The sequence below is a fragment of the Blennius ocellaris genome (genome assembly GCF_963422515.1).
Source record: "Blennius ocellaris genome assembly, contig: SCAFFOLD_338, whole genome shotgun sequence".
Lineage (NCBI taxonomy): Eukaryota > Metazoa > Chordata > Actinopteri > Blenniiformes > Blenniidae > Blennius > Blennius ocellaris.
Genome location: NW_027661837.1, coordinates 16,608 through 28,181, shown reverse-complemented (window position 1 = coordinate 28,181; position 11,574 = coordinate 16,608). Strand labels below are relative to the sequence as shown.

The 11,574-nt window shown below is 58.6% G+C and overlaps 1 protein-coding gene across 1 annotated transcript; it reads left to right on the top strand.

Moving 5' to 3' along the window:
• Positions 1 to 1,822: 1,822 nt before the first annotated feature.
• Positions 1,823 to 11,302, top strand: snapc4 (small nuclear RNA activating complex, polypeptide 4; the record flags this gene model as incomplete). Its single annotated transcript, XM_080522274.1, is given in 11 exon segments — positions 1,823 to 1,973; positions 2,602 to 2,708; positions 3,488 to 3,582; positions 3,715 to 3,809; positions 3,881 to 3,969; positions 4,866 to 5,747; positions 6,409 to 6,612; positions 7,064 to 7,687; positions 7,689 to 7,959; positions 10,485 to 10,894; positions 10,991 to 11,302. Coding segments are annotated over 11 exon segments (3,213 nt in total), but the record flags the coding sequence as incomplete, so codon positions are not given.
• Positions 11,303 to 11,574: the final 272 nt, after the last annotated feature.

Genomic DNA, 11,574 nt, shown 5'->3' with positions numbered 1-11,574 from the left:
CCTGTTCTACTCTGTTCTACCCTGTTCTACCGTTCTACCCTGTTCTACCCTGTTCTACCCTGTTCTACTCTGTTCTGCTCTGTTCTACCCTGTTCTACTCTGTTCTACCCTGTTCTACCCTGTTCTACTCTGTTCTACCCTGTTCTACCCTGTTCTACTCTGTTCTACCCTGTTCTACCCTGTTCTACTCTGTTCTACCCTGTTTCTACTCTGTTCTACCCTGTTCTACTCTGTTCTACCCTGTTCTACTCTGTTCTACTCTGTTCTACTCTGTTCTACCCTGTTCTACCCTGTTCTACTCTGTTCTACCCTGTTCTACTTCTGTTCTACCCTGTTCTACCGTTCTACTCTGTTCTACCGTTCTACCCTGTTCTACCCTGTTCTACCCTGTTCTACCGTTCTACTCTGTTCTACTCTGTTCTACTCTGTTCTACCCTGTTCTACCCTGTTCTACTCTGTTCTACCCTGTTCTACCGTTCTACTCTGTTCTACCGTTCTACCCTGTTCTACCCTGTTCTACCCTGTTCTACCTGTTCTACTCTGTTCTACCGTTCTACTCTGTTCTACCCTGTTCTACCCTGTTCGACCCTGTTCTACTCTGTTCTACGTTCTACCCTGTTCTACCCTGTTCTACCCTGTTCTACTCTGTTCTACCGTTCTACCCTGTTCTACTCTGTTCTACCGTTCTACTCTGTTCTACCCTGTTCTACCCTGTTCGACCCTGTTCTACTCTGTTCTACTCTGTTCTACTCTGTTCTACCCTGTTCTACCGTTCTACCCTGTTCTACCGTTCTACTCTGTTCTACCCTGTTCTACCCTGTTCTACCCTGTTCGACCCTGTTCTACTCTGTTCTACCCTGTTCTACCCTGTTCTACTCTGTTCTACCCTGTTCTACTCTGTTCTACCCTGTTCTACTCTGTTCTACTCTGTTCTACCCTGTTCGACCCTGTTCTACTCTGTTCTACCCTGTTCTACCCTGTTCTACTCTGTTCTACCCTGTTCTACTCTGTTCTACCCTGTTCTACTCTGTTCTACCCTGTTCTACCCTGTTCTACCCTGTTCTACCCTGTTCTACCCTGTTCTACTCTGTTCTACCCTGTTCTACTCTGTTCTACCCTGTTCTACTCTGTTCTACTCTGTTCTACCCTGTTCGACCCTGTTCTACTCTGTTCTACCCTGTTCTACCCTGTTCTACTCTGTTCTACCCTGTTCTACTCTGTTCTACCCTGTTCTACTCTGTTCTACCCTGTTCTACCCTGTTCTACCCTGTTCGACCCTGTTCTACCCTGTTCTACTCTGTTCTACCCTGTTCTACCCTGTTCTACTCTGTTCTACCCTGTTCTACCCTGTTCTACCCTGTTCTACTCTGTTCTACCCTGTTCTACTCTGTTCTACCCTGTTCTACCCTGTTCTACCCTGTTCTACCCTGTTCTACTCTGTTCTACCCTGTTCTACCCTGTTCTACCGTGTTCTACCCTGTTCTACCCTGTTCTACCGTGTTCTACCCTGTTCTACTCTGTTCTACCCTGTTCTACCCTGTTCTACTCTGTTCTACCGTGTTCTACCCTGTTCTACTCTGTTCTACCCTGTTCTACCCTGTTCTACCCTGTTCTACCCTGTTCTACTCTGTTCTACCGTGTTCTACCCTGTTCTACTCTGTTCTACCCTGTTCTACCCTGTTCTACTCTGTTCTACCCTGTTCTACCCTGTTCTACTCTGTTCTACCCTGTTCTACTCTGTTCTACCCTGTTCTACTCTGTTCTACTCTGTTCTACCCTGTTCTACCCTGTTCTGAAGACTGTCCCCCCCCCCCCCCCCCAGACTGGGAGAACAGCCTTCATGTGTCTCCAGACGTTCCAGAAGTTCCTCTCAGAGACCCTCAGAAGAAGCAGTTGGACTCCAGCAGAAGACGATTTGCTCCGTCAGCTGGTGGAGAAGATGAGGATCGGCAACTTCCTCCCCTACACCCAGAGTGAGACGCTGCCCCGCCTCCCCCCACCTCACCCCGTCTCCCCCCACCTCACCCCGCCTCCCCCCACCTCACCTCACCCCGTCTCCCCCCACCTCACCCCCCCACCTCACCTCACCCCGTCTCCCCCCACCTCACCCCCCCACCTCACCCCCCCCACCTCACCCCCCCACCTCACCTCACCCCGTCTCCCCCCACCTCACCCCCCCACCTCACCCCCCCACCTCACCCCCCCACCTCACCTCACCCCGTCTCCCCCCACCTCACCCCCCCACCTCACCCCCCCACCTCACCCCCCCACCTCACCCCGCCTCCCCCCGCCTCACCTCACCTCACCCCCCCACCTCACCTCACCCCGTCTCCCCCCACCTCACCCCCCCACCTCACCCCGTCTCCCCCCACCTCACCCCCCCACCTCACCCCGCCTCCCCCCGCCTCACCTCACCTCACCCCCCCACCTCACCCCGCCTCACCTCACCTCACCCCCCCGCCTCACCCTGCCTCACCTCACTTCACCCCGCCTCCCCCCACCTCACCCTGCCTCACCCCTGTCCTTCTCTCTCTCCCCTCCCCCCCTCTCTCTCTCTCTCTCTCTCCCCCCCCCCCCCCCCCCCCCCCCCCCCCCCCCCAGTGAGCTACTTCATGGAGAACCGTCAGCCGTCTCAGCTGGTCTACAGGTGGAACCAGGTTCTGGACCCGTCCATCAAGAGAGGCCTGTGGACTGAGGAGGAGGACCAGGTGAGGAGGGGGCGGGGCTTCTTCACACACCTGGGGGTCTGTCTGTGGACAGACGGAACGAGAACCACCATAGAACCACCGTAGAACCACCTAAAACTGTAGAACCACCGTAGAACCACCTAAAACTGTAGAACCACCGTAGAACCACTGTAGAACCACCTAAAACTGTAGAACCACCATAGAACCACTCTAGAACCACCTAAAACTGTAGAACCAGTGTGTTTCACTCGCTGGGAAAGTTTTGTTTTCACTTGAAATTGTTGCCGTGGAAACGAACCCTCTCTCTCTCTCTCTCTCTCTCTGTCTCTGTCTCTCTCTCTCTCTGTCTCTGTGTCTCTCTCTGTCTCTGTCTCTCTCTCTCTCTCTCTCTCTGTCTCTGTCTCTGTCTCTCTCTCTGTCTCTCTCTCTCTCTCTGTCTCTGTCTCTCTCGCTCTCTCTGTCTCTGTCTCTCTCTCTGTCTCTCTCTCTCTCTCTCTCGCTGTCTCTGTCTCTCTCTCTCTCTGTGTGTCTCTCTCTCGCTCTCTCTCTCTCTGTCTCTGTCTCTCTCTCTCTCTCTCTCTGTCTCTGTGTCTCTCTCTCTCTGTGTCTCTCTTTGTCTCTGTCTCTCTCTCTCTCTCTCTCTGTCTCTCTCTCGCTCTCTCTGTCTCTCTCTCTCTCTCTCTCTCTCTCTCTGTGTCTCTCTTTGTCTCTGTCTCTCTCTCTCTCTCTCTCTCTCTCTGTCTCTCTCTCGCTCTCTCTCTCTCTCTCTCTCTCTCTCTCTCTCTCTCTCTCTCTCTCAGCTCCTTCGCCAGGCGGTGGCTCGACATGGAGAGAAGAACTGGTGGAAGATCCGCCTGGAGGTTCCTGGACGCACCTATAATGGCTGCAGAGACAGGTGAGTCCTGGTTGGACAGGTGAGTCCTGGTTGGACAGGTGAGTCCTGGTTGGACAGGTGAGATGTTGGACAGGTGAGTCCAGGTTGGACCACAGGTCTCCGAGGGTCCCGGTGAACGTGGTTTGTCTCCAGGTACCTGGACCAGCTGAAGGAGGGGACGAAGCGAGGACCGTTTGACCGGCAGGAGGTGGAGCTGCTGCTGGAGCTGGTGGAGAAACACGGAGTCGGTGAGTCCAGAACCCGCTAAGAGGAACGTTGACGTTCTGCCAGAACCTGGTCCTTCTGTTCCACGTTCCAGGTCACTGGGCCAAGATCGCGGCGGAGATCCCTCAGAGGACGGACTCTCAGTGTCTCCGGACCTGGAGGGCTCTGGGCAACGACCCTGAGGTACGCCGCGCTAGCAGCAGCTAGCCGCTCTCTGGCTAACGGGCCGGACTCGTCAACAGCACTTTGATTGGCGGAAACTCTGGTGGTATAGTGCTAACAGCTTAGCTAACCAGGTATAGTGCTAACAGCTTAGCTAACCAGCTAGCGTGTAAGAGAAGATGACGCAACGACGTGATTCGTTAGTGGGTGAAGCTACGTTAACGGGTGACGGGAATGTTAGCGGGTGACGGTACGTTAGCTGGTGACGGGAATGTTAGCGGGTGAAGCTACGTTAGCGGGTGAAGCTGTGTTAGTGGGTGACGGGTACGTTAGCGGGTGAAGGTATGTCAGCGGGTGAAGCTACGTTAGCGGGTGAAGCTATGTTAGCGGGTGAAGCTATGTTAGCGGGTGACGGTACGTTAGTGGGTGACGGTATGTTAGCGGGTGAAGCTACGTCAGCGGGTGAAGCTACGTTAGCGGGTGACGGGAATGTTAGCGGGTGAAGCTACGTTAGCGGGTGAAGCTATGTTAGCGGGTGACGGTATGTTAGCGGGTGAAGCTACGTTAGCGGGTGACGGGAATGTTAGCGGGTGAAGCTACGTTAGCGGGTGAAGCTGTGTTAGTGGGTGACGGGTACGTTAGCGGGTGAAGCTATGTTAGCGGGTGACGGTACGTTAGCGGGTGACGGTATGTTAGCGGGTGAAGCTATGTTAGCGGGTGAAGCTATGTTAGCGGGTGACGGTACGTTAGTGGGTGACGGTATGTTAGCGGGTGAAGCTACGTCAGCGGGTGAAGCTACGTTAGCAGGTTCTATCAGGTTCCTGACGAAGGAATAATAAAGTATTTCTGTTCTATAAAAGTCACACCTGCTGATTCTACCGCCACAACTCCTTACTCTGGCCACGCCCACTTTTCAGGTCCGAGAGCTGGCCAAGGTGAAGCGGAGAGCGAGACGACAAGCTCAGAGAGCGGCGGCAGCAGAGAAGGAGAAGGAGGTGAAGAAGGTGGGAGGTGCTGCCAGGAGGAGAGCGGTGAAGGTGAAGGAGGAGGAGCTCAGCGAGGAGGAGGAGGAGGAGGAGGACATGGTGGTGCAGTACATGGACAGTGACGACGACAAGGAGAAGCTGAAGGTGGAGGTGCAGGAGGAGGTGCAGGCGGAGGAGCAGGCGGAGGGACAGGAGGAGGCGCAGGAGGAGGAGGAGTACTCCATCCCCCCCATGCAGGACTGGGTCCCTGCAGCCAGAGCTCCGGGTCTCAGGTTTCGCCCCGCGGCGTTTCCTCAGGACGCCTCCACCCGCGGGACTCCGCCCACCCGCGTGCCTCCGCCCGTCCGCTCCACCGTCCTGACGAAGTCTGGCGTGTCGGTGGTTGTGGCTCCGCCCCCCAGGGAGCGGCCCGCCGCCGCCGCGCGCCGCCGCGGCACCTTGATGATGGTGACGGCCGAAGACCTGCGAGTCCACCTGACCAGGCTGGCCCGCCCCCGGCCACGCCCCCAGCCCCGCCCCCGCTCCCGGCCACGCCCCTCCCTGCACGTCAGCTATGAGCTCATGGCCGCCGTCACGCCGTGGGTCGGGCACCTGCTGATGGAGGCGGGGGGAGGCGGCGGCGGTGGCGGACGCCATCGGGCGGCGGGCGGAGAGGAAGCCCCTCCCCCACGGCGCCGTGTTCCCGCTGCTCCTCCAGAGCCTCCTGGTCGACGCCGAGGGCTGCAGGAAGGCCATCAGGAGGAGGCGCCAGGCCGGCGTGCTGGAGGACCGCCTCCTCCTGAGGAGGCGCAGCAGGAGGGAGGAGGACCTGCAGCAACGACTCCTCCTCAAGCAACTGCAGGAGGCGCAGCAGCCCAGACGGCCGCAGCAGCTCCTCCTCCTGCAGGGCACCTCCTCTACTCCCCCACCGCTCCTCCTGCAGGGCACCTCCTCAGCTCTCCTGCAGGGCACCTCCTCTACTCCCCCACCGCTCCTCCTGCAGGGCACCTCCTCAGCTCTCCTGCAGGGCACCTCCTCTACTCCCCCACAGCTCCTCCTGCAGGGCACCTCCTCAGCTCTCCTGCAGGGCACCTCCTTTACTCCCCCACAGCTCCTCCTGCAGGGCACCTCCTCAGCTCTCCTGCAGGGCACCTCCTTTATTCCCCCACAGCTCCTCCTGCAGGGCACCTCCTCTACTCCCCCACAGCTCCTCCTGCAGGGCACCTCCTTTATTCCCCCACAGCTCCTCCTGCAGGGCACCTCCTCAGCTCTCCTGCAGGGCACCTCCTCTACTCCCCCACGGCTCCTCCTGCAGGGCACCTCCTCTACTCCCCCACGGCTCCTCCTGCAGGGCACCTCCTCCACTCCCCCACGGCGCCTCCTGCAGGGCACCTCCTCTACTCCCCCACCGCTCCTCCTGCAGGGCACCTCCTCTACTCCCCCACGGCTCCTCCTGCAGGGCACCTCCTCTACTCCCCCACGGCGCCTCCTGCAGGGGCCTCAGCGGGCTCTGCAGGTTGCTGCATCTCACCCTGCTCCTCCAGCACCTCCTCCTGCTCCTCGTGGCTCGCTGCTTGCTGTCGCCTCCTCCACCACGACCAATGAGCTGCCGGCTCTTGGCTCCACCCCCCAGCCACACAGGAAGAGCCTGCAGGAGGAGGTGCAGGAGGAGGTGCAGGACGTCTCCGGCAGCACTCAGGTGACCGTCCGGTGTCGGCGTTCAGTTTTGTTCATGAGCATTATAAGTAATAGATTACTGACCACTCCTCCCTCCTCCTCAGCACCTCCTCCCTCCTCCTCAGCACCTCCTCCCTCCTCCTGAGACTCCGCCCACACCCTTGACGTTGTCCCGCCTCGGCGTCCAGCTGGACCACCAGTACGTCTGCATGACCGGCGCTCCTGAGAGGAGGAGCAGAAAGAGGCGGCGGCGGGAGGAGCAGGAGGAGGAGCAGGAGGAGGAGGAGGAGGAGCAGCGGCAGGAAGGTGGAGCAGTCCAGGAGGGGAAGAGGCTCCGTAAGCCCAGCCTGAAGGCCCAGGCTCTGCTGGAGACCATCAGGACCCAGGTGAACTGAAGCTCCGCCCACCATGCATAGGCTCCACCCACCATGCATAGGCTCCGCCCCCCCAGCCTCACCTGCTGTGTTTTTCAGATGAAGGCCAAGAAGAGAAGAGTCTTGCGCTCCCAGCAAGTGGGAGGCACCGCTCCTCAGAGGGGGGGTCTTCAGAGGGGGGGTCCTCAGAGGGGAGGTCCTCAGAGGGGGGGTCCTCAGGGTGGAGGGCCTCAGGGGGCGGGTCCTCAGAGGGGGGGTCCTCAGGGTGGAGGTCCTCAGAGGGGAGGTCCTCAGGGGGCGTGTCCTCAGGGTGGAGGTCCTCAGGGGGCGGGTCCTCAGAGGGGGGGTCCGCCCCTCCCTGGCCTTCCTCTGAACCCCAGTCCGTCGATGTGGGTCGTGACTCCTGCTGGTCTGGTCCCGCTGACCCCCCCTACGCCCCAAAACCTGCCGGTGGTCCTGATACCCAACCCCCTTGGGGGCGTGGCGTTCCCCGTAGCCCCGCCCCCTCTGCCACGCCCTGTCCCCGTTAAGCCCCCCCTCCCTTCAGGCTCCGCCCCCCTCCCGGTCTTCCCCCCGCAGCACCCCTCCAGACTCTACCCCCCCTACCGGGTCCGGGCGGACCCTGCTAAGCCCCGCCCCCTCAGACCCGAGGACCTGCGGTTCGACCCGTCCCTGATGTTCCTGGAACCTGCCGAGGCCGTGTGCGACTGGCTGGGGGGGCGGGGGGGGGGTCCCGGTGGGCGGGACCGGGTCGGCCCTGCCCTACCTGCCCTACCTGCCCTACCTGCCCCCCTTCCTCACCAGTCTGAGCGCGCTCAGTGCGCTGCTCCGGGCCAGGAAGTCCTTGAGGACGGCGTCCCGGCAGCTGCTGGTCCCAGACCCAGGACCCCAGAACCTTCAGTCTGGACCTGGGCCCCGGGGTGCAGCGGACCCCCCCAACCGGACTCCTCCTGACCTGCCGGACTCCACCTGGGACCTGGAACCAGATCCACCAGGTACCACAGAACCTCCACGGTCCAGAACCTTGTGAGCCAAAACATTAAGGGTCGGTATGGTGGAGGTGACGTAGCGACGGTAGAGACTGGTGGAGGTGATGTAGCGACGGTAGAGACTGGTGGAGGTGATGTAGTAGCGGTAGAGACTGGTGGAGGTGACGTAGCGACGGTAGAGACTGGTGGAGGTGATGTAGTAGCGGTAGAGGCTGGTGGAGGTGACGTAGCGACGGTAGAGACTGGTGGAGGTGATGTAGCGACGGTAGAGACTGGTGGAGGTGATGTAGTAGCGGTAGAGACTGGTGGAGGTGACGTAGCGACGGTAGAGACTGGTGGAGGTGATGTAGTAGCGGTAGAGACTGGTGGAGGTGACGTAGCAACGGTAGAGACTGGTGAAGGTGACGTAGCGATGGTAGAGGCTGGTGGAGGTGATGTAGTAGCGGTAGAGGCTGGTGAAGGTGACGTAGCAACGGTAGAGACTGGTGGAGGTGATGTAGCAACGATAGAGGCTGGTGAAGGTGATGTAGTAGCGGTAGAGACTGGTGGAGGTGATGTAGTAGCGGTAGAGGCTGGTGGAGGTGACGTAGCAACGGTAGAGACTGGTGGAGGTGATGTAGCAACGATAGAGGCTGGTGAAGGTGACGTAGCGATGGTAGAGGCTGGTGGAGGTGATGTAGTAGCGGTAGAGGCTGGTGGAGGTGACGTAGCGATGGTAGAGACTGGTGGAGGTGATGTAGTAGCGGTAGAGGCTGGTGAAGGTGACGTAGCGATGGTAGAGGCTGGTGGAGGTGATGTAGTAGCGGTAGAGACTGGTGGAGGTGATGTAGTAGCGGTAGAGGCTGGTGAAGGTGACGTAGCAACGGTAGAGACTGGTGGAGGTGATGTAGCAACGATAGAGGCTGGTGAAGGTGATGTAGTAGCGGTAGAGACTGGTGGAGGTGATGTAGTAGCGGTAGAGGCTGGTGGAGGTGACGTAGCAACGGTAGAGACTGGTGGAGGTGATGTAGCAACGATAGAGGCTGGTGAAGGTGACGTAGCGATGGTAGAGGCTGGTGGAGGTGATGTAGTAGCGGTAGAGGCTGGTGGAGGTGACGTAGCGATGGTAGAGACTGGTGGAGGTGATGTAGTAGCGGTAGAGGCTGGTGAAGGTGACGTAGCGATGGTAGAGGCTGGTGGAGGTGATGTAGTAGCGGTAGAGACTGGTGGAGGTGATGTAGTAGCGGTAGAGACTGGTGGAGGTGATGTAGTAGCGGTAGAGACTGGTGGAGGTGACGTAGCAACGATAGAGACTGGTGGAGGTGATGTAGTAGCGGTAGAGGCTGGTGGAGGTGACGTAGCAACAGTAGAGTCTGGTGGAGGTGATGTAGTAGCGGTAGAGGCTGGTGGAGGTGACGTAGCAACAGTAGAGACTGGTGGAGGTGATGTAGTAGCGGTAGAGGCTGGTGGAGGTGACGTAGCAACGATAGAGGCTGGTGGAGGTGACGTAGCAACGGTAGAGACTGGTGGAGGTGACGTAGCAACGATAGAGGCTGGTGGAGGTGACGTAGCAATGATAGAGACTGGTGGAGGTGATGTAGTAGCGGTAGAGGCTGGTGGAGGTGACGTAGCAGCGATAGAGACTGGTGGAGGTGACGTAGCAACGATAGAGACTGGTGGAGGTGACGTAGCGACGGTAGAGACTGGTGGAGGTGATGTAGTAGCGGTAGAGGCTGGTGGAGGTGACGTAGCGACGGTAGAGACTGGTGGAGGTGATGTAGTAGCGGTAGAGGCTGGTGGAGGTGACGTAGTAGCGGTAGAGACTGGTGGAGGTGACGTAGCAACAGTAGAGACTGGCGGAGGTGATGTAGTAGCGGTAGAGACTGGTGGAGGTGACGTAGCAATGGTAGAGGCTGGTGGAGGTGATGTAGCAACGATAGAGACTGGTGGAGGTGATGTAGTAGCGGTAGAGGCTGGTGGAGGTGATGTAGCAACGATAGAGACTGGCGGAGGTGATGTAGTAGCGGTAGAGACTGGTGGAGGTGACGTAGCAATGGTAGAGGCTGGTGGAGGTGATGTAGCAACGATAGAGACTGGTGGAGGTGATGTAGTAGCGGTAGAGACTGGTGGAGGTGACGTAGCAACGGTAGAGACTGGTGGAGGTGATGTAGTAGCGGTAGAGGCTGGTGGAGGTGACGTAGCAACGGTAGAGACTGGTGGAGGTGACGTAGCAACGGTAGAGGCTGGTGGAGGTGACGTAGCAACGGTAGAGACTGGTGGAGGTGATGTAGCAACGGTAGAGACTGGTGGAGGTGATGTAGTAGCGGTAGAGGCTGGTGGAGGTGACGTAGCAACGGTAGAGACTGGTGGAGGTGATGTAGCAACGGTAGAGGCTGGTGGAGGTGACGTAGTGTCAAAGGGTTGTCCATAAAGCCTCCTGAGGCCACGCCCACTTGTGATCCTGACCAATCAGAGCAGAGCACCTTCTGTTGGTGAACAGTGGTCTTAATGTTCTGGCTGATGGCAGGAGGGGCTGTTCTCTGCTCCTGCAGGGCCCTGTGGCGGCTGGGAGGAGGCGCAGGAGGAGGAGGAGGAGGAGCAGCAGGAGGCGCAGGAGGAGGAGGAGGAGCAGGAAGAGGAGAAAGAGCAGGAGGAGCAGCAGGAGGAGCAGGAGGAGCAGCAGGAGGAGCAGCAGGAGGAGCAGGAGGAGGAGCAGGAAGAGGAGCAGGAGGAGCAGCAGGAGGAGCAGGAGGAGCAGGAGGAGCTGGTGGCGGCTGTGCGTCATCTGGTCTCGGACCGGTTCTCCTCAAACCCGGCCTACCAGGTCCTGAAGGCCCGCTTCCTGTCCTGCTTCACTGTCCCCGCCCTCCTGGCCACGGTCCAGCCAATCACAGTGGAGCAGAAGGAGGAGGAGGAGGAGCTAGACATCACAGAGGTCACAGGAGGTCCACAGACTGACCAGGTGAGTCCTGCTCCTGGACCAGATCCACTCTGGATTAACTCTGGTTTACATCCTGGACTAGTTCCAGCCTCTGACCTGGTCTCATGTGGTCTACAGGGACCAGGACTGCTGTGTGATGTCACTGGAGCTCCAGCCAATCACTTCTCAGGGATGGATAGCTCCACACCAGATAGAACCGGATCCACGCAGGCCGGATCCGGATCCACGCAGGCCGGATCCGGATCCACGCAGCCCGGTACCGGATCCACGCAGGCCGGATCCGGATCCACGCAGACCGGATCCGGATCCAGGCAGACAGGATCCGGATCCACGCAGACTGGATCCGGATCCGGATCCGGATCCAGGCAGACCAACAGGAAGAGGAAGTCCAGGAAGACCTGACAGTTTGTGTTTGTGACCGTGAGGCGTTCAGGGACCTCACGGACATTTCTGTTTTATCTAATAAAGACGGTTCAGTGTGTTTCTGTGTTTTACCTGGTGGAACACACACACACACTAACACACACACTGACACACACACACACACTAACGCACACACACACACTGACACTAACACACACACACTAACACACACACACACACTAACGCACACACACACACTGACACTAACACACACACTGACACACACTGACACTAACACACACTGACACTAACACACACACACTGACACTAACACACAC